Source organism: Cariama cristata, unplaced genomic scaffold (genome assembly GCF_000690535.1).
Source record: "Cariama cristata isolate BGI_N322 unplaced genomic scaffold, ASM69053v1 scaffold11246, whole genome shotgun sequence".
Classification (NCBI taxonomy): Eukaryota; Metazoa; Chordata; class Aves; order Cariamiformes; family Cariamidae; genus Cariama; species Cariama cristata.
In genome coordinates, this window is record NW_009622713.1 from 20,291 (window position 1) to 47,840 (window position 27,550).

Consider the following 27,550-nt stretch of genomic DNA (forward strand, 5'->3'; position numbering starts at 1 on the left):
GACTTCAACACCTAGAGAATAGATGTGAAGACTGTGATTACCTTGACATGGGCCTATGAAAACCAGAGTTCTATTTTATCCTTATATAGATCACTCGCTCTTAAAACAGTGCTAGTTTAATGCTTTAGAATCCATGGTAAACATATGTGAAATGTTCCAATGCTCAAATAAATGTTAATGGCTGCGGGAGGGTATAAGGGCTCGGGTTTGGGCATGGGCTCAAAGCAAGCAAATTTTCTCTTTCGGGTTCTGAGAATTACATGCTTAATACAATCGACTTAATACAGTGAGAAAATCTCTAACTTCCCACTAGGATACAATTTCCTGGATAGCTTCAGACAGTGAAACTTAATTCTTGACAGCCTTATATTTTCCCTTGTTTTTTATGATCTTCGTGACGCACAAATACAGTAATAGAGAACTTGAGAGAAGTACATTGATATCAGATTTTAATAAAAAGCATATGGTGAAGTGATTTCCCTCTTCTGTTAGTAAATTCTGGTGATTTTGAATAGCAGATGTCAGATTGGAAAGGCCATGTGTGGTCTGATGAAATACTGATGCCCTGTTAAAAATGAAACAAAACTGTAAAATTTGCATGTAGCATTGCAGCTCAAATAGTAGCTTTCTACCTTTCAGGCACAGTACCCACACAGGAGTAAGGTATGCTTAAAGTTAGTAGAAAGTTGCATCCTGTTTGTTACCGGCTGTCATCTATTGCCAGAGATGCATTTTTCACTAGTGTACTCTGTTATGATATCTAATGTTTAGTTAACCTGATTCGGTCCAATTCCACAATCATAAGAACTATTCCGCAAAGTGTTTCAACTTTAATTGTTTCTGTAATACAGAATGAGTTCATTGATTAAAAAGCAAGTTTATTTTGCATGTTTCTGAATCAGATGCCACATGGCATCATTAGACTTCTTAAACAAGAGAATTCTTCTTTTAAATACCTCCTTGACAAAAACCCCCAACAACTCCAGCAGCATCAAGTGAGAGATTTTAATGACCCATGTGTACTCTCACAATTAGTGGATTTGACAAGAAGTAAATTTTCATTTGGGGAATTTTTCCACCTGAATCTTCAAACAGACGCTAATGGGCTTGGAACTACAGAGGAAGTATTTTTAGGTCAGTGATTTTTCAGCAGTGGTAATAGAAGCCTTACAGTCTTGATACATCAGCTCCAACAGTACAGCTCTTGTATCCAAAGACAGGGTTTCAATAAAATGCTATCACTTATTAATAAATTAGTTGGAGTGCAACCACTGATGTATGGAATTTTGAATATGCTTCACTGGATTGGAATAGCAGCCATGTCGGCATTCATCTGATTAGTATGGTCCTGTCACAACACAGAACCCTAATGTGACAAGGCTCATTAAGTGCTTTCAGTTAAAGAGAGTCCCTTTAGGAGAGGCTTTGTCTTCAAAGTTATTTCCAAATATCATTTTGATCCTTTGCAAATTATTTTTGCTCTCTGTGTCTGATTGCTGCTTTGGGCTGAACACAGGAGATTGAGGTCTGAGACCCACTGAATGTTCCTCCTGACTTGGTTTGGCACACCTGCTTATCAAGTTCTGTTCATACTTTTTTAAAATCATAGCTGTGTTTTTAACATCATTGTAACGTAATTGAGTTTTGGCATGATTTCCTCGAGAGAACGAAGTTCTGTAAGTGATAGCTTTTGAACATGACTGAAAAAGAGAATTTGATAATTTTAAATTGTTATATGTTTTGTGAAGACAAATGGCTAGGAGATTGAAAACAAACCAGTCATTTGAGAGAGAAGCCCCAGTGTGAGCACGCCGTGCTGTTGAACAGTGCGTAATCTGTAGCAGAGTCAGAAGAATGAAGGCTCCCATTCATTTTGTAAGCCATGATATTGATAATTTCCTGACTCAGAATTTTCAGTTGAAAATTGGTATATCTTAGCTTGAGAAGTCTTGGAAAGAGAACATTTTTGCAATGTTTTACTTAAATCAATCTTCCTTTAAAAGAACATTGCTTAAAACTTAGATCTTTCTGGGTTTAATACAAGCACACCCATTGTGTGTTATTCAACTCTACTTTCAACATGAATAAACATTTGCCCTTCATAAATCACAGATGACACTGAAGAGGAATTTCTGCATCAGCTAGTTCATCCGCAGTCCCAGTTGCTGCATTATTCCTCCTAGCTATACTTGTCATATTTTTATTTTTTATTTAAAGTAGCTTTTCAGTCACTTATGCCAAGGTGTTCAGTGTTCTTCAGTGGCACGTAACAGAAACCAGCCCACTTCTTTCTTCAAGTCTGAAATATTGACTCGAGATTTCTCCATATAGCAGGAAATTCTTCTTTAAGATCTGTAACTTTGCATTTTAGACTTCTGTAAACATTTACTCCTTTAGTGGGAATGAACAAAATTTATTTCATTTGTCTTGAAAATTAGTCTCTTCTAACATTCTCTGTCATGGTAATGAGAGAAATACTACTTCTTAAATTTTCCTTTAGTCTTCTAATTTTTTTTTCTGCTAAATGTTTATCATTCTGTATCTGTGTTTGAGACCCTTGTCATACTGAATGCAAAGTTATTTTGACACATCAAGCAATTGCCATATCTAGTCCTATCATAAAATTTGATTGAAGAAGAGGACCTTTTCCATCTGAATAGGTAGCAGCCCATGCAGTTTGCGTTAATTTCTTCCTTTATGATTTTTAGAGCACTACAGATTAAGGTATATCTTAAACATTTTGAGTGTTTTCAAATTTCTTATTCTTTCCTAGAATGTATCGGGTAACCTCTGCTTGTGAATAAAATACCTAGTGGTGCTCAGTGGAATAACAGTTCTTTCATTTCAGATATACAGGATTTACTTTTTAATAGAAAATAAGAGGGATTAAAGGCTTATTGTACATAGCTGATGGTAAACTCAACAGGTGAAATGGAGAAAAGTAACTTACTTGGGTAGAAAGTGGAAGAAACATTTTAAATATATTAAGCACATTGTACATGCAGTAGTCTTTATTATCCAATTCATTGCATTTTAGAATAGGAAATAAAACTCTTAAATGGCATCATCATCTTTTTTTTTTTCCCCAAAAATTATTTCTTGTCCTGTAACAAGAGAAATAAAGCATATGTTGAAGACAATTTGGCGTGAGTTATAACAGAATACTGTTAGAGCTCCTTAAAATGGATTGCTTTGTGTCACCAGTTTCACATTAGCTAATGTTTCTATGTTTGTGTTCTAGTATACTTGCATAATGAATGTAAGGTTTGTCTCTGAGGAGTATTTGTAAAGACATACGTAGGTGAAATGTATTATTGCATTGGCAGTTACTGAAATTGCCGAGTTTCTCTGAAAATAATCACTAAATAAGAAAAAAAAATCTGCACAGCATCTTTCGGTTATTTCTTATGTCTGAATTTCCTCCTTTCTACACTGCTTAAGTTTAAAGTAATTTTACCGACTTTTTTATTTCAGTTTCCTGCAGCCTTTGAATTCAATGAGTTATTTTTGATCACCATTCTGGATCACCTTTACAGTTGTCTCTTTGGGACTTTCTTATGCAACTGTGAAAAAGAGAGATTAAAAGAGGTAAATAATTAGTGTAACACACCTTCTTAATTTGTTGATTTTGCATGAAAGTGCTTAGAATGCAAGATGTGAGAACATCTGAGCTGTGTTTTTGGATACATTTGTCACATAGTCTTAAAAGACAATACGGACATGAAATTTCATGGTATGAGGAATATGTACTGAATGCCCTGCTATTAAATGAGATGGCACTTAGTTTTCTTTAGTTATTATCTGTTCAGGGGTTTGCGGGCTTTAGAAAGTCCTCTTTTAGGTGTTTCTAGCCAACATATAAAATTTTAAATAATCAATATCAAATTATATTAGCTATTTCCAAAGGAACTCCTCTGGATGACTTTGCAGGTCACTTTAGGACATAATTAGATGGAACTTATGGTTGAAGACTGTGGAAATTTAAAATATCTAAATGAATGAAGTTAGGACTCAATGAAATACTTTGAATTTGGGGGAAAAAAAAAGTTTTTTAACATTCCAAGCACACTTTTGCTTACTTTTGGCTTTGTTGTTTTTAATACTTCATATTTTTTAAAGCAAGTAATGGTTCCTTGCCATATTTAGCTTTGCTGTTTTCTGGGGTTTTTCTCTACTGCTTCTGTAGGGATCTAGTGAAAAAGTTGCATGTAAATGCCACAAGATGGAGCTGAATAACATGTTCTCAGCAAATGCAGGGTTTCCAGACAGCTTGCTTTCGTAGATGAATAGTCAGACGCAATTCTCAATAAAGAAATGCCGTTTAAGACACCGCAGTGGTAGAAACACATGCTTTACAACACCGAAGGGGTGTAAAATTGCAAGTTGAATCTGATGTAAGTTCAGATTTCCAACCTTTGATCTAACCATGATTAGGCGGATTACATTTAGAATAATACAACTTTCAGAAGTGCAAATAAAGATAAAATAGACATTTTAAAGCATAATATCAATTGATAGGAGCAAACAGTGTGAGTGGGAGAACTGAATAATTATTTTTCACAGATGCTGTTTTGGATCTTCCAAACTATGTATCTCTTCACTGATTTTTCTTGTCAAAGCTAATTTATTTTTTTTTCAGTTAGTCAGTGTGTAACCATATATTTAAGTAGCTGTAAACATTGCTGTAAATTACGAGCAGTACAGCTTTCTTTTGCTCAACTAGGCCTTAGTGTCTCTGAAAATAACATGCCTGAATCTTCTTTCTCAGTTAGCCTTGGACCACAGTAACTGTTCAGATGTTTTGCTAAAGTTTTAAGGCTGGTTAATGATCAGCTACTGGAAGTGTTCTCAAAGAGCGTGCAATTTTCTAGTAGATAAGGTAAATTTCACAGACAAAATTACTGATATGTAGATGTTAACCTCATATTTTAAGGTTTTGCAATCAATATAATTAATTTTTTTTTTTTTTTTTCCAATCAGGAGGTAAGCACAAAGACTGTATCGTTGTGGTCCTATATAAACAGCCAGTTAGATGAGTTCACAAATCCTTTCTACGTGAACTATGAAAACCATGTCCTGTATCCTGTTGCCAGTCTGAACCATTTGGAACTATGGGTGAACTACTACGTCAGATGGAACCCAAGGATGCGACCTCAGGTATGAGCTTTCACATGCCTTTTATGTTTTAGTGAAGGGCACAGAGATTAAAAAAAAATTATTATTTTTCATAGTGTTGAATGCAGCATTTAATTTCAAAAGTGCTCGTCAGTCGCACGTATTTGAGCTGGTAGGGAAAAAGGTGATTTTCTTGAAGAAGTTGCGGGATGTGTGCAAGCTTGGTAAAACGATGTTTTCATTAAAGTCACCAGTAGAATACGGAGTTACGGTATCACTTTACTGACTTGTGAAAGCTAACAGATTAACAGTCTTTGTTGCCAGAAGATTACTTTTATAACACTTTGTAACACTTTTTAATACTTTTATTGCCTTCTTGTAGAGTTTAGTGTACCTTTGTTTTTAATGGTGTTTTGCCCTTTACCAACAATGATACAAAATATAGCAGCAGTTTCTGAAAGAATTGGAGTATGTACCAACTCATTTTGTAGGCTCTCTAAACTTAGCATCACATAGATGCTTGTTTTCAATTGACCTTTACAGTTTGAAGCTGGCATGCTAAAGATTAAACACTTCCTATACATGCTCCTTGATTGATCCAGTATTTGTTCTTATAAGTAATGTCTGCTATTCAGGTAAATCTCTAAATTTCATCAGACAGATACTCCATGTGCTCTCATGCTTAGAAGTCTGAAGAAAGAACATTTACTTTGTGTCACAACCATAATATATCTGAGGGTGCTACTTTATTAAGGTAACATTCCAAGGTACCCCCAAGCATATTATGATAAATTACCTGTATTAAGTGACTGCTCGAAAGCTGCTTTCATCTTCTAGCAGTTAGAATGAGATGTGAGTTTCAAATTTATCAGACACCCACAAGTCAGAGGCTGTCATAAGAGATGGTGTTCCAAGGTAATTTCCAAGGACAGTACACTGGTAGAAATCCAGGCATCTGAGAAATACCTTTTAAGGTCCTGGAAAAATCTGGATTGCTTGCTTTCTCACGCAATGTTTCCTCTGAGCTGCTTTGTTTCCCTTACTTATTCTGTTTTGGTTGATGTAGTCCTGTGACTGTTAGGTACCTGTTAGGTGTTAGCATGTGTTAAAACTTGAAAGATGGTGTATTTTAATATTTATGGTTTTAAAGGAAAATTGTCAACTGCTTTTTAGCAAAATATCATCTTTCCCTTAGCCTAATGCTGAAAAACATTTACGTGGTTGATGCACATTTTAGTATAATTGAACTGCAGCAGTGTCAATTTATTACTTGTATTTAATTGAGATCTCTAGGCCCTGAAAGCGAGCAGTCTTTGTAAACACACATGAAAGCTAGTCACGGTGCAAAAGAGATGAGGATGAGGAAGAGATGACATAATGAGAAAGTATCAGAACTATCATATATTTCGTGGCAAGCGCTGCCCACTGCCTCTCTGTTGGAGAGCACTCTGCAGGCACTCTGGCATGTGTGAATCATTGACCTTCATTGGTCTTTGAGAACAGGTCCCTCAAATCAGCAGGCTGAAGGTAACAAAATTTTATAATCCTGGTAACTGCCTTAACTTTACTACCGCCTTCTTTTTTTGAAGAACTAGTAAAACTGTTTCAACTTTTTGGTTCTACCACATTATCTTTGTCTTGTGAAGATACATTGTGTCTTGTCTCTGGCCTGAATTTACATGATATTTGTGACAAATATTTGGAAGTGTTTCACATCTACTTGGATAAATTTGCTGCAGAATTTACAACTTTCTGTTGCAAAATTGCATTCTCCAGTCTAATTATGAAAGCATAAACTCATGCAAACAAGTAAATAAACGATCTTTGTAATAGCAATATACTGTTTGCTTTCTTCGATATTTGCATTGTCTGGTTTCACACCCTGTTAGCCAATTCAGTAACATTCAGACCCATTCAGTGACAGAAAAAAAGACAGTGACTGTTATGACGCCCAGCAGGTCTTCAGGGAAAAAATTTCTTTATCAGTGGATTTATTAAAAGAATGGGCATCTCTGCCTATTGATAAAAAAGTGTTTTTGTTGAATACCTTTTAATCTGGTTCTTTTGGTTTTCAACTGGAATAAGAGAAAATGAAATACTTAACATGAATGAAGAGCTCTCTAATGAATAGCAGTTCAAGGCAACCTCACATGCTGTTTTATTGGCTGCAAAAACATCTTCAGGAAACTGGAAAATGTTTATTGTTTTCTAGGAGCTCACCAAAAAGGAGAAATTCCTAATAGGTGAATTTAACAGAAGGTGACTAACAGTCCTTTAATATAATCAGAATGGATGTTTGATGCCCATTTTCAAACCAACTTTATATTGTGGGAGGGGAAACTCAGAAGGGCAGGTTTTGATTTGAGGCAATATTGTCAGTTTTCTAATTTCAACTTGGTTAGTGAGTGAGGCTTGAATTTTTAAATGGACTTGAGAGAAGTTAATCATTGCACTTCATTGACTTTTCTATTGGAAATGAGCATACATCACCTTTAATTTTTTTTAATTTGAAAATTACTGGATGCTAACTGGATATAACCATGTATTTTTGCATTGTTGTACTCTCTCTTTGAATATCTCAGACCTTTAACAGCATGGTAAGGTTTGAACATATTCTTCATTGCACTAGGACATAGAGAGTTTAGTGTTATTCTTACGGTCTGTAAAGCAAAAATTACTAATGATACATGTTCAGTTCTATCTAAGTTTTGTGGAAGGCTAAATTGGTGGTTTTGATGGTGTTTATTTGCATTAAGAGCATGGCTGAAAGCTCAAGTGTGTGAGAAGTGAACACCATGGAAAATTCTAGGTTAAATGTGGACATTTCTTGTAGATTCCCTTTTTGCTAAACTGTGCTTCAACAAGGTCATTCTAATTCTTAAGTGAAATAAAATGTTCCTTGGTTTCAGTTTGGAGGTGTTACATCATTATTGACTCCTTGTCCCAAGAAAATTAGATAGATTTATTCCTATCTTATTTGAGTTCATTGACTGAGAAGATATTTTTTTTTCAGATTTGCACTTTTCCTTGGGTTGGAGAAATGTGTATTTGTATGTGACATGTGGAAGATAAACTCTTTGATTCTCTCATACAGAGGTGTGTGCTCTGTTGGTACCTGCTACTGGACTTACAGATGACCCTACTAGTTCCGATAGATAAGATAGCATGATGCTTTTGAAGTTTTTCAATTGATATCATATATTTCTCTTTCCTTTTCTATGTAGTCATTCAGACCTCTTCTTTATACTGGTTTGAGGAGTTCTGGCTGCCAGATGTCAGCTAGTTATCTGCTAGGGCAACTCTGGAAGGTGGGGAGAACACAACAAATGATGTTCCTGAAGCTGACTTCTGCAGAGGCAGTGCTCGTGAACTAATATACTCTTATCATTCATATATGCAGAGCATAAGTAAAAGTTCTGGTCCTTTCAATTCAATCTGTGTCTTGCTATGTGAGAGGGAATGAAAATAATCTATTTTAGTCACAAAATTTGCATAGTCCATTAGGATGTGTTTAGTTGGTTTTTATGCCTTCTGGGAAATGACATTTTAACCCTTGGAGTACAGGGCTTAAACGTGTTTTAATTGTTTGGGGGGTTTTAATTTTATTTTTCTATGCCTGCTAGTTTTTTCTTCAAGTTCTGTTCTGGAAATTTGGCCAGTGTTCTAGAGATAATATCATAGGAATCCCTATACATTTTTCAAATCCATTCTTTTCTTTGTGTGTGTGGACTTTCATCCAGAATATAAGGCTAGCACCATCTATAACCTAGAAGTTCAATTCAGCTTCTGGAGCGGGATCATCTGCTAGAGGCAGTCTTCAGAGCTTCTGTGAAAAGCCAGGGGAAGTCTGTTTGTAGGTTAACAACTGGCTTATAAAAAGGAAAGGAAAAGGTAGGAATAAATAACTGTTCATTCAGTATATATAGAAATTACTGGAAAGCATATAAATAGGTTATAATGATTGCTGCTTTTTTTTATGCTATGTATAGAATTGCAGAAGGATTTGATGTGTTGAACAGTTGAGTGATTAGATGTCAGCTGAACTTCGGTGTCAATAAACACAAAATATTGCATATTTAAAAGAACAAGTAAGATGCTAAATGTCACTGGAAAAATTGTTGAGAATAAACTGGAAAACATAATTACTGAGATGCTTTGTCCTGCACATAACAGGATATGACTTACTGTCTGGCACAAGGTGTTCATATTAGTTATACCTGCCTTCAGTCACGTTGTCCAGCATTTTCCTCTCTGAGCATGTTGGCATTGGTTGTAGTTGTATTTTCAAAGTTCATACATTTGATTTAACACCATTTTGTGGCAGGACAAAGCCATCATGTGGCTCTGGAAATGCTTGACATTGGTGGTCCACAATCCATGGTCTTGAGTCCATCCATCTTTTTGCATGAAAGAATGAGGCAGGAGATGTCAGGAGAGGGAATTGCCTTCTGGATTAGATAGCTGAGTGTTACCTTAGCTAAGGAGATTTCATCCCTGCATTCAGAACAGAGTTTCTTGTGAGACAAGGCAAGTGTCTTACGGTACCTGATAGTTTCTCTCTGTTTGCGTGTCCAAGTCAAGATTTCCAGAGTCAGATTTACTGCAGGTAACTTACATCTGCAGATAAAACTCTCAAAAATTGATGCTTATCCTGTGCACTGAAAGAATCTGTAGTTATTTAAGAATTTAAGTTATTATCAGAACATGCACAGAAAGTGAGAAACTAGTGCTGTACACATAATCTTTATTTTGGGGAGTTTCTAACATTTTGAAGAGCAAGCACTCAAAGCATTGCTGTAATCTATCAGATGTCTAAATGTAAATGGGCTGTAGGTTTTAACAAGCTGTGGCATCAGCTTGTAGTGTGTAGAGTTTCCTGAGTCTGGAAATCTATGCAGTTGTTTGCAAAAATCTCTGTTCCGGTTCCCACATGGTAGGATTCATAATTTCTGTTTGCTAGTCATTGCTTTTCTGGAAGACCAGGGAGTTTTGCTTGGTTTCCCAGGAGCATACCTCTACAATAAGTGTGGAAGTATTGATTATTATTGAAAACTGCTGTTTTCATAATTTGAGATTGCCTTTTTCTATAAGTATACTGTTAACTAGGTTTTAAAAGCAAATCTGTCAGAGTTCCAGCTCTTCATGAAAAGGAACAAAAAGCTCAAGTGAAAGATATTGTTGTCTTTCCAATGCACAGAGTAGGTTTTTGAAAAACTGACAGTCTTAAGTCAAGCAATGAATTTGAAATAACCATTTTCCTCTGCAGCCTTTCTTCCCTGTTGCTAAAATAGATATACTTGCTGAACAAGACAAAATGCATTCACTGTTGAACAATTTTCGTGTGAATGACTGTCCTTGAGCTAGTACAGTAATACATAGTAGATATCCATCCAATTAAGACTTGGCGGCACTATAAGTGAGTAGCTATTATAATTTCTTTTATACCTATCCTTGTGTTGACAAATTTTGCTATCCAAAAGCACTCCAGGATCCTGAAGGATTACTTGGGAATGAAAACCTGAAAATCAATACTGAAAGTGAACTGTAGTAATTCTGTGAAGAGGAAAGTTTGAATTTTTTAGGAAATGAAGCTGTCTTACGTCTAGATGGTTTTTATATGTATTGTAGTATGTATATTGTATAGCATAATTATAGTTTCTGTGTGGGTATAATTAAAAAAAACCCAACTTTATCTTTCCTCAAGTTGTTACCCAGCAGTAATAATTTATTATAACTGTGAAGTGGCATGTTCTGAGAGTTACAGTAGACCATGTTCTGCTTTTGACGTACATGTGGATAATTCAGTTTAAAAAATGGTTTAATGGTATTTTAAGCAATAAAGAATATTTCTTTAGCAGTGTTGTAAGTATTTTTCAGCTCATTATAGGCAGTAGGTACCTTACCTTTAAAGTGTAGGAAAAGTATCTGCTTTTGAACGAAATAGTCAGCAAAGCTAGTTAATCAGGAAAATAAAACCCCACCCATTTTAACTGGTTAATTTGCAGGAACCTACAATCAGTTCTTTGTGAGTGAAGAACGTTACCTGGCTCTACTCAATTTTGCAGCATTTTGCTGTTTTTTACTGGTTGGAGGCAGGGTTTCAAATATTGCGATTATCACTAGCAGTGGGAGAATCAGATGAAGTCTTACTGGGGAAAGAGACTGCTCATACCAGAGAGAAGAAACTCTCTGGAGAGACAGGGCAACTGGCAATATCATAGAAAAGGAAGGGAAGGGAGAAGCAGCAAGTAGCAGGGAAGAAGTGCAAAAGTAGAAGATGAATAGGTTGTAAGAGGAAGGGGCTCAGGTCCTAAGTTTACTCATGGCTTGATGCAGAAAAGTTGGACTGGAAACTTAAAAGAATGTTGAAATGGGCAAAAATGCAAATTGTTGAAAAGCTGGAGAAACCTAAGAACTTTGCTAAATAAAATCTTCCTGATGAGTTGAATTATTTATTTATTTATTTACAAAAAATTAGTTCCTTAGATAACTAAGATAACTTCGTTCCTTAGATAACTAAGTGAGAGAGAGGTAATGGAATAAAAATAAGGATTTGAATGGGAAGGGACTACAAAACTTCATGAGAGCTTAAAACCAAACAAAAAGGGACTAGAATTGTGGACAACTGAGACAAGTCTATAAAGCTTATATTTAGTGCTAAGGGTATTGTTCAGGACAGGTAAAAGGACTAGGGACACAGAGTTTGGGTAAGTGGGTGCAAAAAGCTTGTTATGAGTTAGGGAGGGGAACAACATGCAATCTCAATTATATTCTTCTTAGTTCCTGAATCAATATTACAGTAGCAATTTAAAAAAAAAACAAACCCAAAACCAAACCACTGAGAAGTCTTCTTGAAGTGTTGCAGCTAAACTCTTCTCTGGCTTTCACAGGGCCAGCTTTTTGGTTAATACCTGAAGCAAGCTCAGACTTCCCAAGGATCCGGGCCCTTTTCTCCACTATTTAGTGCTGCTGGCAAACTCCTTGCTCTTGTTCCTGCTTGGATGGTATTGCTAGCTGTATTAGATGTAAATGCCAATTTTGTTTTGGACTGATTAACTTCTAATCTGTCTTTAGTAAATTTTATGTGATTCAAGAAATGTAATTTTATTTCTTACAGTCAAATGACAGAATTTTTTTTATGAGGTTAACCCACCAAAATCTGTTAAAATGAGTACATTCACATTCACCTTTATGTTTCTACTTTATTTTTTACTGGAATATTTTGTTAAATAACTGAAACAAAATTTAATGTTTTTCAGCACATTGAGGTAATAGTTTAAATAACATGTGAAAAACACGCTGAAGACCTAATGAGCAATGACCCAGCCAATTTTCCAGCCCAGCAAAACTGCCGATGTGCTACTGGGTTAGGTTTCATCTGTGTAGGCTCCTCTTGTGCAGCAGAAGTAGGTCTTTGCTTTCCCCTCGAGTATGGACAGAAATGATGGGGACCTGGCTGTAGTGGCTGGGTGTTGCCTAGCAGCATTACTGCGGCAACACACTGGGAAGCTGGTACTACAAAGGAAAGGATGCACACTCTTCTGAAAATCTGGTGTCGATACAGTAGAGTAGAACAGCAAAAAAAATAACTTGAATGCGACTGGGTGGTGGGTCCAGAGTCATCTTTTGAGCTTCCACTCCTAATTTGAGAGGCAGGATGAGAGAGTAGAAAACAGTACAACTGCTGTCAGACTCCCAACAAATTCATCTCAGTCAAATCAATTATATGATTTCTTAACAAGACTGTAATAAAAGCTTGCCATGGAGACACTGCTTGTGCTGTGCAGGTATACACTTCTAGGGTTAAGGTGGTAACAAGATCTTTTAATAAACGATCTTCTCCAAACTTCCTATTCCTTACAGAATCTGTCACTGTTCCACTTCCTTTTGTTCTGAACAGTGGCAAAGTAAAGGAGAACCTTGTTCACGGCAAGCCATTACAGGTGTTACTGTGAAGGTTGTTGGACCCATTTCCTTGTGAAGAAGGCTTTGTTTGAGAGAGGAGTCACACACTGAAATATAATGGTGTGAAGTGACAAAAATTTAGTTATCTGTAAGAATTTGCACAGGATGGTATGAGGCAACACTGGCAGCAACAGGTCTGCCTGGGAGTAAGTCTTTAGGAAGTGTGGAAATTAAGTAAACTTTTATTATTATTTTAATGGGTTTTGTGACAGAATTCATTTGAAGATGCTTCATCCTCTTACTCTTCCATCTCCTTCCAAGATGGAAGGAGGCTTTCAGAAAGCTGCATAATTCCAGTTCTGTTTGGTTCTCTAGCACCATTGTCTCTCTTTTCATTCTTTCACATTTGAATTTGCTGCTTTTTGAAAAAAGGGAAGTTACAGTAACAGAATTGAAGACATCTGGCGGAAGACACAGCTCCTTATGCCAGGCTGCTTTTCAGGTCGTTTTATAAGAACTTCTGTAATATTTTTTTATATCTTTCAGCTGCCCGTACCACCTTTTTCTTACCCCATGAGTATGTAATTTTAACATGGACTCTTATCACTAATAAATCAGTTATTGTCAGCTGCTTGAAAATACTCTGAAAGTGCTAAAGATTTATCTGGACTGAATTTGACATGTTATTTCATGAAATTAAAGTATGTATCAGAAGTTTAGTGTGTGAAATCTATTCTTGGGATGTTGTTGTTCTACATCAGTGTGCATCTACATGATGCAGTGTTAAATGGCAAGCAACAAGAATCTTTTCCTGGGAAGGACTTGGCATTAGAACACCATTCGTGTTTACACTACCATGTGAAATGGCATGATGATATTTATGTAGAACTGTCTTGCAGTGTTTACATCTAACACCACTTATTAAAAGATGACCAACATTTTAGAGGTGACCCTTTTTTTTAATTTCCCATTATAAGACCCTCCTCTGCCTTGCTTACAGCTTTGATGGACTCTAATATTGTATTGAGTCACCAAGTATGTGTGTCTGACTGAATCATTTTGTAAAATTTCATCCAAGAAGGCTTAGTTACTTATGAGAATGTGACTAAGAAAAATATTTTCCCATATGAAAATATTGGTATTGTAGAATTCTTTTGTTGGGGTGAGGGGCTGTTTTTCTGTAAATATCCCATCTCTAGGGCAAACATGAGATTTTAGTAAGAGAGATGATGTTTCAGAAATGTGCCTGCTCATATCCTGGAAGAAATTCATCCAGTTTGGAGGTCTGAGGCTGGAACAATCTCAGTGAATTCTCAATGACTGACAATAAATGAGAGTAAAAGGACTGAGAGATGGATTTGATACAGAGTCTGTGAAAGAGTTGTGACTAACTGGGAAGAGGAACTAGGAGGGAATAATGCTCCACATGTTGGAGGGCTTTGCTTTCTGTTCAACCCATGGAATACAGTTTGGGACAGCAGGCTGGAGGGGGCACGGCTGCAGAAAAAGGAAGAATTGTTCTGTGGGTGAGGGAGCAGGATGCTGCTCTGAAGAAATGAAGTTTCTCCCTGCCTTTACCACAGGATTCGTCTGTTGTAAGGGAGATCACCTGGAGCAGAGTGGTCACCATGTGTGTGCTCCTTATTTATTGGGTGCCCTGCTTGATACCCACGAGGCTGAATTGCAGAATTCCTAAGTTCTCTGTTAAACCAATTTGAGATCCAAGGTATGCAAAATTAGGAGGTGCTTGCTTCAGATCCTTGTCTGTAAAAGTGGAGTGTTAGTACTCCCATACCTCATTAGGGTGCTGCAGAAATAAATTTGTTTCTTGACATGAGATGAAAGTACAGAAAAGGAAACTTAATAATTTTAAATTCAGAAGAATAAATAAAGGATGGGGTCAGACACTGCAAAGAAAACTAAATATTGAATAACTGCTCACTAATTGAGTAGCATCAAACTGTGTACTGAATAAATGAGGAATACAAGGGGGAAGTAGTTTTTTAATGTTTATTTAACCAATTATTTTATACAGATGTACAGGAAGGTTGAATTGAGTTTGGAGAAGTAATCTTCATTCTGACACCTCCTAATTTTTTGAGAGCATAATTTTGCAATCTTAATGTTGAAAAGTTTTTTTTCTGTGACTTGAATATACACAGACTTTTAAAATGTCATTATTGTTATTTAGCTAATTTATTTAAAGACAGTCCTGTTCTTTGAGATGGATGTGTGGGGTGAGCAGCACTTGCGTCAAAATTTGAGCGTGCGCCTTGTTGAATTAGGTTCTGGGGGAATGCAGAAGAGGGATTGAGATGTGCAGCCACACTTTTCCTCCTCGAAGCGCTTTACATAGCATGCCAAGCTCTGCAGCAGCTTTTCTGTAGTGTATCCTGAAAGGATTTGTAGTAGGTTCCTCAAAAGCCAGTTGTATGGAACTGCTTTCTATGAGTGTTTGAGCATTGTGCAGAGGAACACACCGGCTAATGCCCGTGTGAAAGGTGTGTAAGAGAAATTGGCCTGTTCTGCTGAATCATGATTAAGCTGTGCAGAAATTGGGTGTACAAATCTCCCAGGACTTGCGTGACTAATGATACCAATGGTAAATCACTGTGTTGCAGACCTAAGTGTTTCAGGAAAATGTCTTCATAAAGAAGAAATCTGAAGTGGGAGTGTATGAGGAAGAGATCTTTTACTTGAGGAAAGAAAAAAAAAATACAGGGGGGTGCTAATTCCAGAAAGTCTTGGGCTTCACTGAAATTTGAATTTTCCATAGTGTGTATTACAGCATCTTAGACAAACTTCATCACCAGATTCAGTTTTGCCATGTTTTTACGTGTATACACTTTCTATAGACTGCCTCAGAAAAATGAGGTTGGCTTTCTGGAGGGCGTGTTTTGTGTTTGATTAGTGAAGGAGGAAGCTGTTGTCTGTAGACTCGTGGCCTCACTTGCTAAAGAGTTTGTATGGTGGATGCAGGAAAAGATTGCAAGAAAAGAAGGAATTCATTGCATAGCGAAGACAGGACTCCAGGGTCATTGGGAGCCTGATGGTGTGCAGTGATTGTTCTGCCGAAGACTCAAAAGTTACGCTTTTAAAATTGGTGCAGATGACACGCTGGGTGAATTGATGACTCCCCGGGTACTGGGATCAGCAGTCTGAATACACTGAAGTTTCTGTTCATGGGCTAAGCTGCAAAGAAGAAAAAAGTGTATGGCCAAAAAAATGTTGACCTAAACCAGACTGTTTGATACTGTTTTATTCTTTTAAGTTAGAAATAAAGTTAGAAATGAAATGGTATTTTCCTGTTTCAGAAACACAAGTGTTAGGTTTTGAAAATACCAAAATCAAGTGCATGGATTTTTTATGTACTTTCTTGAAAAAGCCAGAATTCACAAAAACGTAAATTGTGACTCAGTTGTGTGTTGATGGCAAGAAGAGAAATCCTTTCTGGGTTTTGATATCTTTTTCACATAGCATCATGTGAAAATTTCATGCTGAGGTGTGCATCCCAGCCCTGTAATAACTTTTAAGCAGTAGGAAGCGATCGTGGGTGAATGCAGTTCCCTGGAGCCTGGCATATTCCAGAAGCCCAGGGCATAAATTACAACATCTAGCGATCCATAGGTTTCCAATTGCTGCATTTCCCCGTGATTGTCTCGCCAACCAATTAAATTCTTTTCCCATCTTGCTCTTTCCAAAAGCTGTAAACAATTAGAGTTTATACATGATAAAATAAATTAAAAGCAATTTACAAACATTTTTGGCCTTTCTGTGGCTTGGAAGAAGGGGAGGTCTCTTTCTGCTGTCTGAGATAAGAGATCCAGCTGCAAAAAACAGCGTGACTTGCATCTTCCTTTGGCCATGATACAGTTGAATGTTCTAGATGAGTGTGAAAAATGCCTAGAACTCTGATACAGTGGTGCATCTCTGGTATTTTTTGGGTGCTGTCAGAAGCAGAGGCAGAAACCTGTAGGACCTGCTTCTATGACAGGTTTATTGGAGTGTGACTCCAGGAGGTCGATCACAAGCACAATTCACTTGGCAGCTGCACTTTATCTCACTGACAAGCTGGAAAGGGTCAGACTCTTGGAAAGATGCCTGGTTAGAAGAGTAACAAGATGCTCCATACAGAGCCAGCTTTGTGAACTCTACTCTCTTTACATTGTAAGTTCTGTCCCAGCAGGCAGGGGAAATAGTTCTCAGGAAAGGCATTTTAGGTTCCACTGAAAATGGTATTGATAAGGTATAGGGGTGCATGCATTGGAATATGTTTGGTATCCCATCAAGACCATTTGCAAACAGTCTTTTGAATAGGTTTCGTGCCAGCTGTGTTAGAAAGGGACCGTTTGCTGAAATATTTCATTTTTGAAAGTACTAAAGAAACGCTTTCCCTAAATATTGATATACTGAAATTTATAGGTGTTGGATTCCCGATGGAAGCATTGCTTGAGGAGATAATGCACTATGAGAGTCAAAGTAAACCTTTTCTTTCTTTACCCGACAGGTTCCAATCCATCAAAATCTTAAAGAGCTCCTTGCCATCCGGACGGAGCTTCAGAAGAAGGTTGAAGATTTGCAGCGGGAAGCTGCTACACGATCCATTTCTTCCTCCTCTGATAGAGGTTCATCTCCTTCCCATTCAGCCACGCCAGTGCACACCTCTGTGTGATGTGTAACAAAAGCCATGTGAAAAAATTTGTCAGGTAATACAGAGAGGAGGGTGAAATGCTTTTCCCATCACAAAAGGATTGTGAGTGACTTGTAATTGCTATGATCTACATGCCTTACTTTGTGTCTGATACTATCATGATGAGGCCAAAAAGAGCTTCAATAGATGTGATGTGTTTTCTTGTTGGCAGTTCCCACATGTGTTTTACTGTTCTAGCTAAATCACCAATTGCAAAATTAAACTTTGTTTTGAGTAACTAACAATTTAACCATCCTAAAAAGGAATCCATCTGCCAAGCAGACAGAAAAATGCCTCTCACTGCCTAGGGTACCATGCCTGGTTGAGAGAATCAGATGAAATGCTGCATGATGCTTACACAGAACACAGAATGTTTTTCTGAATGGGAGCTCCCATATTTCACTTGGTAATATATATATTTTCTTTTTTTGCTAGAGCAATTTATTTTTTTTAGGTAATTAATGCACTTGGAAATTGATTTTAAAATAAATGTTTTCCAGTGTAGTCAGTTTTACATTTTGACTAAATATGCCATTAAAAGTGGATGAAGTTAAGCTGGATTTATCAAGTACACCACACTGACGTGTATGATGTAATATATTTGGTAAAGCATGTATTTTAGGTTTTTTAATGCCTTTTGTACAAGTTGAAATAAAGTCTTTTGACTGTTTAGCTTATTGTTCAGTTTCAGCCTCCTGAGTGAGGGGTAAACTTATTCATGTCAAGGTCTTGTACAAAGTAAAAGTTTGTTTTCTAGCAAATGGTAATATTTGGGGTTGGAATGATGCCCAGCTGTGTAAATTGTATAGTCTGTATAGGTCCACGTTTTGTTAAGCGTGTTTTGTTTTAAAGCGTACACACAAAATGCAAAGCTGTGTGCATTTATACACATATATATGTGATGTTAAACATATGCATACTCCTGTGGTTTAAGCTGTAAGTTCAGAAAATTGATCCTGCCTGTCCAAACTCTTTTAAAGACCTTAACTTGTAATGACTTTGTTTGACAAAGTTTTTAAATAATACGATCTTAATTGGTTTTCTTGAAATAAAGCCTCTTGGCTTTTTGTTTTTTAAATTGCTGCTAGCATTTTTTTTCTAGAAAGTGAATAATTTAACCGTGTTTTCATTTTAAATATACATTCCCAACATTCTTTCATTTCCCCCTCGAAATATTCGTATCAGAGAGGTAACATCCAACCTTTTAAAAAATTAGTGGTGGTCTTAGAAGGCCCAGAAATGGTGCATGCTGAAAATTTTCCCTGGATTGTTTTCCTTGCTGTGTTTCACGAGAATCTGGTTCTCCTTAGGGTATTTAAATACTGCAGCTCTGCTTTTTGACTCGTGCTTGTATTGCTCCAAGTTCTGCTGGTGGGGAATTAAGCCCTGTTCTTAAGAGCCGGTTGACTCTATATGCCGATTGTGGTTTTTACTGTCTGTGAGTATTTGTTTATTACTGCGCATTTGTTTTTAATATGTGATGGCGCTTTTCTGTTTCTCTGCATCCATATATGTAGTTAATGAGTAAGCCTGAGCACTTTTGCAAATTCAACTGAAAAGGCTAATGTTCTGTATCCAGTCTTAAGGTTTACTGTGCAGTGCAGGGTATTTCAACATGTCCTTTTTATTATAGTGAATGCTTTTTATAAGAGATACTCACCTACAAGAACAAAGTTTAGGAAGGCTTGCAATGTTGCATCTCTTCAGCAACATCAAGCTTTTTATAAATAGATGAAAGATGTTTCCCTGTAAAAATGGTTCTGCTGAACAGTATGCCAGCAGTAAATTGCCAAAATATGTTGAGCTGGTGTTGAATTAAACTCTTCCATACTTCGGATTTCCTTGACATTTTAACTGTATATTAAAGTAAAGCACATTATCTCTAAAATGCAGTGCTAAAGAAAATCTTTTGAAGTTTTTCTCTTTATTGGTGCTAATAATCACAACATTTCCTCTATAATTATTGTAAAAGTGATGACTGGATTAGCTTGGGCATTCTGAGATTTTTAAAGCTTAGATTTCTAGAGCTAAAATTCGGTTTTGCATAGAAGAATACCAGTTATTTCAACTGACTGGCTGTTTATCCACAAGTTTCAGCACAGCTCAGTGAGTCTTCTCTGATCTGCAGGGAGAGCACTGGGGGAGGGATCCTGCTGTTCCATGTGTAAGCACATGGATGTTTTTGTATGTGCTTAGCATGGCCATTTTCAAAGGATATATAGCTTGTATGTGCTAGTTAACGCGTAATTTTATATTGAAGAGGTGACTGTGTACTCAGTCTGCTTCCTGATAATCAGATTTTTTCCTCTTAACTACTAATTCAGTCATTATTTTTTATTTTTTAATAAGGTCTTAGTAACTGAATGAATGCGTTGAGGAAAGAGCAGAACCCTGTTCCCTGTCTGATGCACCTTGGACAGAACTGTTAACTTCTGATTCAAACGCTGGATCTTCTTTTGCTTTGGTTTTTAGTTTTGACTCTACTGAGTATAAAGGGACTGTGCAGACAGCAAGCAGTTAAATTTGACCTGTAGGATTTTCCTATTATCAATGACATGTCAGAGGGGGAACAACCTAAATCCAGTGCCCCAGAATGGGATGAAACCTTGGTAACCAACTGCAACATTTTTTGCTTGTAAAATAAGTTAAGTGAATCATCAACATCAGACACTTTGCCATTTTAGTCCTGTTTCAGAGCTGAATTACACTTTTTCCTCCTTTGTAGATAATTTTTTTGTTGTTTCATTAAAATGGAAGAAGGCTTTTAAAGCTGGTAAACACTCCTATCTGCCTGGTTGTGTCCCCTGCATAGGCAGCCTTCCTCTCAGGAAAGTTTATAGTTTAAACATGAAGTGCTTCATTTTTCTTATTTTCCAGGAAAAGCTGTACTAATTCACATGCTGTATGTAGCAACACCAAGAATGGCTGGTTCTCTAAAAGCTGGAAATAAGGAATCAACAGCTCCCATTCATGTGCATTGAGCCCCACAGCGGAGGAAGAAGTAAAATGGGCGATTTAGAGTATTCCCCAGGTGAATAATTTATGTTAAAAAGCAAAAAGGAATGTCCATTTGCTGAGAGATCACATCTGCTGAACTAAGTGGGTATCATATTAGAGATCTTTTCACTGCCAGATCTTGTGCAGTTGGGAAGAAAGAATTTTATTTCTACAAGAAATACGAGTCACAAGTAGCTAGTTTGAAATATAAACGACCTTTTTTGACTATGAGATTAAGCACTGCCTCGTTATACAAAGGGAAAAAGCTTAGTTTGTGCTGCATGGGAGATTCATCTACTGGGTGTGAAAAGCCAAATAAAAGTGCAGGAAACCTAGGGCCACGAAAAGGACCAAAAAGCAGCCGTGCTGAGTGCAGCCAGGGACATAGGGCACTATGTGGAGTTTAGTTGCTGGGTCACCTGAGCATGTGTGTGTGTGTGAGCAAATACTTCATTTTTACCATTAAATTAAAGTTTTCATAATGGTACTTGTTCTCTCACAAAGTCCAGTTTGTTTTGGTTTGTTTTTTTTTTTAAAAAAGTCTTCAGTGTAGCTATAGAAGAGGCGGTGTACAATAAAGATATAGCCCACCATTTGCAGTTTACTTCCAACATGAAAAAAAACCACAAAAAATCAAGTCTAAAATGCCTTACTAGTCAACTTTGTTTTATTTGGTGTTTTCCAATGGTAGTCAAATTCTGATTTTTGCCCCCATGATCCTCACATGCACATTAGCAAAATGAATCTTACTTTCTTACAATGTAACATTCAACCTTCATTTGGTATAGATCACTTCTGCATCAGCAAACAATATACCTTGCTTTTAAGTAAGGATTTCACTCCAAAGAAAGGATTCTCCAATTTCACAATACTGTTGTTTCTGAACTTCATTTGTTCTTAAACCTCCTTTGTTGTAGAAGCAGATTTTTAAAGACTTAGCCTGTTGACTCATCTTACTTTTTCAGAATTTGAAATGGTATTATGGACTAATTCCACTTTCATCACAACAAATGAGTAGTTAAGAATGACAATATAGCACTTTGTAAGAGTTCGTTAGTGGGGCTGCATGAAAATGACTGAGTTTATAGTGCCAAAAAATCTGAAATTCATGTCGAGTATTCTCAACTGAAGAATCTAAACCTAAGAAACTACTACAGTATTGCCCAATCTCAAATGAAGAAACTACTAAAGTATTGCCAAAGGAAAATGCAAGTAATTGATAGAAGAAACAACAGGAAAAAGAGCTAGTTAAATTCTTTCAATTCCCTGTTTTCTCTGTTTTGAGAAACCTTTTCTGAATCATTTTATTAAAAATAGCTTTAGTTAAGCTGAAGTGAAGTGTGATAAGAAAAAGACCTCACAGCACAGGTAGTACATAAACTCTCAGGACAGCTGTATATATAGTTTTTGGACTCATGAAAAAAAAAAATCCCAGTTTTCCAGTGTTTCATGGCCTTTTTTTATAAAGGATGATAAAGTTTGTACCATGTATATAGAACCTAAGTGCAGGATTTTTAAGAATTCCATATCCAGATTCAAAGAGAATAGATACTAATTAAATGAAAGTAGAGAGGTCAGTGCTGGGTCAGTTTTTTCAGAACTTGGATCACTACTAGGAAAATACACAGGAATCCTTTCAGTTGCTATAATGCCTAAAATATAGATGATGTATAAACTCCCTATTTATCAGAGACTGGTCTGACAGTTCAGATGGAGGAGACAGACTGCAATAAAAAACAATTTGAGCCTTTACTGACATTTGGCACATTAAGACTTTGACTTTGTCCAGTTTTGAAGAGAAGACCAAGTTCAATTTCTTTACTGCAATATTTGTCAATACTTTCCTATTTAAAATCCTAGAGAAAGAGATCATGAATTCTGTTAGAATAAATTTCTGAAAAAGTGTTCCCTTTCACTGTGCATTTATGGTTTTCCACATACCTAGAAATTACACGAAGGCGTAAGTATTCACCAAAGCCATAGAAAAGGCCTGGGGAAAGGAGCAAGTTCTGAGTTCTAAAAACTGAGTGATTTTGGTGAAACAGCTTTTTTTTAAAAAAAAACCACCCTGCAGTATTTGTGAATTAGACGTGTTTCTCCTATGTTCTAGTGTAAGAGTTTCCCAAAGGAGGGGTAGGTGCTATATTCTTTAAGCAACGCTGGACACTCCATTGCACTGCCCACTAGACAAACAGGGAGGGCACAGTAATAGAAATGCGATAAAACTGATGATCTGCATCTACAGAAAACATGGTCATCGGCAAAAGGAGGAACAGAATTACAGTCACTTGATCTAAGCTAGGAAAAGGGCTCCTGGTGATCGTCAATGCTATGTTGTAACTCTTCGTCTACAGTATCTTTCTAAAAACATTGTTCGTGCTACAGCTTTCAATTGTGTTTGGCTAAGACAGAAAAACAGGCGACGGTGCTCGGGAGTGGAGATAACACAAACGCAGCTGCATGGCTTCGTTGCCATCTGAACTCCTGCACGTGATGATCCGAATCCTGCAGACCACCTCCTCCATGAAAATCCTTCTCTGGGAGTAAGCAAACACAGCGTACATCCCATCTCTATTTCCTCTGCTTCCACTCTCTGAGCAGCCAATAAATATTTTTGTTTTCTAATCCAAACACATTCATAAAGCAAAGCAGCAATAGTTTGTAGCGGTATTGTTGTAGCCTAAGTGTTCTGAATACACGTGAGGCACCAAATATTCCTAGAACTCGTCTCCCTTATAAAACGCTGTAGCTGTTCTGCTAGGGCTAGTATAAGGCTTTAAAAATGCAAGTGTTAAAAAGAGCATAAAGAATTGTGCAGCTATTGCAAAATACTTAACCATGTTACTAGGCAATTTCATTTCAAATGGAGCTGTTAGGCAGCACTGTTCCTAGGCTGATTCACCTCCTGGCAAAGCCTTCTGTAAGTCGTGTCTACCTGAAAGCTGTGAATTTGTACATCAAACTGAAAGGCTTTTTTGAATACACATTCACAAGATAAGGGATTTGCAAAACAGTACAAAATGGACACATTTCAGGTTTATATATAAATAGTGAGTACCTGTTAAACCACATAAAGTAAATTTTCCTTCACTCGAGAGCATGCTTTTTAAGCAGTCATTGGTGTGGATAAATGTATCGGAAAGTGGCAATATCCACATTTTAGCAGTGATAAAAAAGGGCTGGGGAGGGACTAGAAACCTAAACACAAATTCTTGCAAGATAGTGAAGGTCAGGTCTTGATAGCGGTTCCGCAACGTTGAAGAAGGTTGCGTGAGCACTCGCGTGGGATTGGGGTGCTGTTGTGAGGGCAGCCCAGTGTCCTGCTGAGCACCGCTCGCAGCCTGATGCTTCCCAGAAAGCTGCAGGAACCCCACGCAGGACAGTGATGGAGGACCCATCCTCTCAGGAGATTCTGCCTTTTCTTAAAGTTAGTTGGTGACACAAAGGATGAAGCTTTATGTCCTCTTTCTGCCTCGAGTGCCAGGGAGTGCTCTCAATAGTTTCTGGTAAAAGGAGAAGGTGAGGGGCACTGCATCTCGCCAAGCTTGGCTTCTCCTGTGGTAGTGAGCATTACAGGTCTTAACAGATACCTACTTTGTTTATTATCTTTCAGGTTAAATCTGTAATTTGTTCTAGCGTGAATGAGAACTTAACTTGTCCTTGAAAGCATCCAAACACACAGAGTTTTCATTTTGGTGACAATGTAGGCATCTCGCGTCACACAGACAAACTGTATCGCTTGGCACCTTCAGTTCCATTCTGACCTCTAGCATAGCCAACCATTCAAATGGTATTTGCTAAAAGTGAACACCGCACACACTGCTATTGCCTGTATTAATGACTTGGCGTGAAAAATCAGGTCCTTTTATTTGGTTAGAAGCCCAGCACTGCGTGGTGGTGAAGGCTCCTCAACTCCTGGCTTCGGAGCAGGGACTCACCTGCCTCAGCCCGAGGCCCCACCCAAGGAGCTACCCATAGGCACTTCAATTTTAGGTGTAGCTACACTAAGGACTGCAGTCTACCCTCAGGAAATGTGCAGTTTTCATCACCGCCGTTGGAAGTGAAATGCCCACAGCTGATGGCAGAAGTTGGCTGGAGGTGCTTTACAAAGGGCTTTGAATGGTTTGCTTTGGATTGCTATTTACAGGCACTTCACTGTCCTCATACCTGTCTGCTCCTTGAAAAAGACCTTGTCCCTTAATTGAAAATTGACCACTACTGAAGCACCTTCTGTTGGTTTGCATACAACTGGACATCAAACCTACGATATTGCTTCAATGTAAACATATACCTCTTTACAAAAAATAAACACATACTAGCACTCTAACCCTAAAGCCTAGAGTAGTAAGAAGCCAGTTCAAGCCTAAGTACACATTAAATAGCTTTGGAGTCAAGTTAAATAAAAAGCTAAATTACAAGCACATAAGATCTCTGTTTGCTGCAGACTGATTCTTTTCTAGCCCCGGGTCATGCTTTACATCTTCGCACTGTCTTGTTTTGGTGGTTCTGCTGACTGTGTTTCCAGTACTGAATATTTAACTAGGGAGAAAGAAAAAAAAATCATGAACACAATAGCACATGATGGAATCAGAGCGCAAGCGACGGGTGCCCAGCACTAGCTGGTTGTGTGTGACATTGGAAAAAGCCCTTGCGGGAGCCTTGATTATCTGTCACTGAAAGAAGGATCATGCTTTTCTTGTATAAGACACTCTTGATGGCTGAAGACATGAAAGCTAAATATTAACTGCCATCGTTTGCAGCATGAGCTCCTTGGTCTCATACCATGGCTTTCCTCTGTGTGCAATAAAGGGGGAAAAAATCCCCTTTGTGGTGGATGGTTCACAAAAAGCTGCAGCATCACCTAAGTGATAGCTTCATCAAAGAGACACGGCAGCTCAGTACAGCATGAGGGACTTTCTTAAAGTCCCTCAGTAAAGCTGCTTTTGTGGCTGGATGCAGACAGGGTAAGGAATGCACGCTTCTCACCTTGGGGTTCCTCGCTTACGACAGCTTCCATGTTTTCTCCTTTCACATATTCCGTGTTAAGTCCCTCTGAGAAATAACAACACAGAGAGTGAGATGGGAGGGTAGAAAGTAAAAATTATTTGCTTTGATGCCTTCAAAGCTCTGGTAATGGGCCTATCTGCTGTAAAAGCTAAGATGCCTTTTTGCAACCCCCTCTGCATTAACAGCAGCATAGAAACCTCAGTAAACCATAAACAGTGCCGAGAAAGTGTTGCTGGATTTTAAGGTCATCACAGAGGCTTGCCTAGAAGGCACAGCTTCTAGCAGGAGCCCTTTTTTCTGAGTCTCTTGCTTCATCTTTATCATGCGAGGCGGCAAGGCTAATTACTGTGCTAAGGCACTCAGCTCGGAGAGGTGCACGGAGCAGGTACGTCTTCCGGACGGGACCGCGGTGCAGCAGGGGCTGCGTCTAAGCGTAGATGGATGGTATCATTCCCATTAAAAGCTTCAGTTATGCAGAGCTGCAAGAAGCAGTTTAAAGCAGGGCTGTGGTGATGAAGCAGGATCCCAGTGGGGTGTCAAATCCCGAATAAGTCCCTTAATTAAAGTTTGCAACAAGTGCAGGCCAGGCCAAGGTGCCAGCAGGAGGACATGCAAGGGGAAGGGGGTGGCACCGCTCACCCTGGTCCGGCTCAGAGCTGCAGAAGATTGAGTTAAGACTGCCCGGGGTGTGCGATGGACCTCAGTCATCCTCTACAGCTCCTCTAAAGGACCTCTTTGGAGAGAGGCAGAGATGGGAGTGCTGTGCTAACTGCTGCATCCCACTAGGGAGGGATCAGGGACGGGGAGGGGACCATGCTGGTTTGCGAAGGAAGGCTGAGACAATCCACGTTGCGGCCGTGCACTACACACTTTTTAAGCATCTGAACTTGTTTACACATGTAAACGCAGTGCAAAGCGTGGCAGGGACCTGCTGTGCCTCACCAGCAGGTTTTGAAAGGGCTCATTCGTATCTCACAGGGAAGGAGGGAGGCCGGGAACGGTGCTGGGCAGTGCAATGGGAGCCCTCGTACAGTGATGGGGCACCCGCGGCCTCCAAGATGCAGGAGCGAAGAAAAGTTTCTGCAACCAGCTAAAAAACCCCAGATAAACCCCCATGCCAGCGCAGACACTGCAGTCTGCAGCTGGCCAAGCCACGGAGCCAGGAGAGGAGCTGTCGGAGCGGCACCGGCAGCTCCGGCCGGGGCACAGCGAGCAGCTCAGGGCAGAGGGACAGCGGGAGGCTGAGCCCCAGCCCAGGGCACAGCTAGCGAGCGGGAGATGGGGTGGAACAAAAGAAAGCGGCATAAAGAATATTAGGCAGCGCTGTACACATCCTTCAGAGGAATCGGCAAATGCTCGTCAGGAAAGACTCAAAAACTAGAAATGGAGCTGCAGCCCCGCCACTGCAGAAGGATGGCTGGGCAAGGAAAAAAGCTGAGCCTGTTCCTCTGTGCTTCAAGCGAGTGGGCATTATACACCACTGCTGCCTCCCTCCAAGACATGTGTTTTGCTGGGATAACACCAAATGCAATTTATGTTTTTCAATAAAAAGCCACTTTTGCAGTGGCTGACGGCTCTTAGATTTCTGTCATGCGTTGCAATGCATCTAAGGCCTGACATTAGCCCAGCATGCCATGTCTGATGGCTTAAATTAATCCTCCTTTATAATTAACTTTAATTTCCTGCCGCCTTTCTGGGGCTTTGTGTCTCTCAGCTTCCCCTTCATCAAAGCCTTTACTCTTTTTTTTTAAATTATTTATTCTTGCCAAAATATCATTTAAGTGGGGGGAATATACAAGGGTGTTTCATTCCATCACATTCATTTGACTTTTCCTG

The 27,550-nt window shown here is 38.4% G+C and overlaps 2 protein-coding genes across 3 annotated transcripts in view; one reads left to right on the forward strand and one right to left on the reverse strand.

The window, feature by feature from the left end:
* Positions 1-18,373, forward strand: part of MTMR1 (myotubularin related protein 1) — a 36,036-nt gene extending 17,663 nt beyond the window's left edge. For both annotated transcript variants that reach the window (XM_009702444.1, XM_009702445.1), the window contains 3 exons: positions 3,475-3,588; positions 4,981-5,157; positions 17,528-18,373. In XM_009702444.1, the coding sequence (XP_009700746.1) occupies positions 3,475-3,588; positions 4,981-5,157; positions 17,528-17,692 (456 nt within the window). In that variant the 3' untranslated portion in view covers positions 17,693-18,373. The remainder of the gene's footprint in view (positions 1-3,474; positions 3,589-4,980; positions 5,158-17,527) is intronic.
* Positions 18,374-25,181: 6,808 nt separating this feature from the next.
* The window catches only part of CD99L2 (CD99 molecule-like 2), a 12,591-nt gene continuing 10,222 nt past the window's right edge, over positions 25,182-27,550 (reverse strand). The window contains exons 7-8 of the mRNA XM_009702446.1: positions 25,694-25,759; positions 25,182-25,246 (exon numbers count right to left, since the gene is read on the reverse strand). Of these exons, the coding sequence (XP_009700748.1) occupies positions 25,182-25,246; positions 25,694-25,759 (131 nt within the window). The remainder of the gene's footprint in view (positions 25,247-25,693; positions 25,760-27,550) is intronic.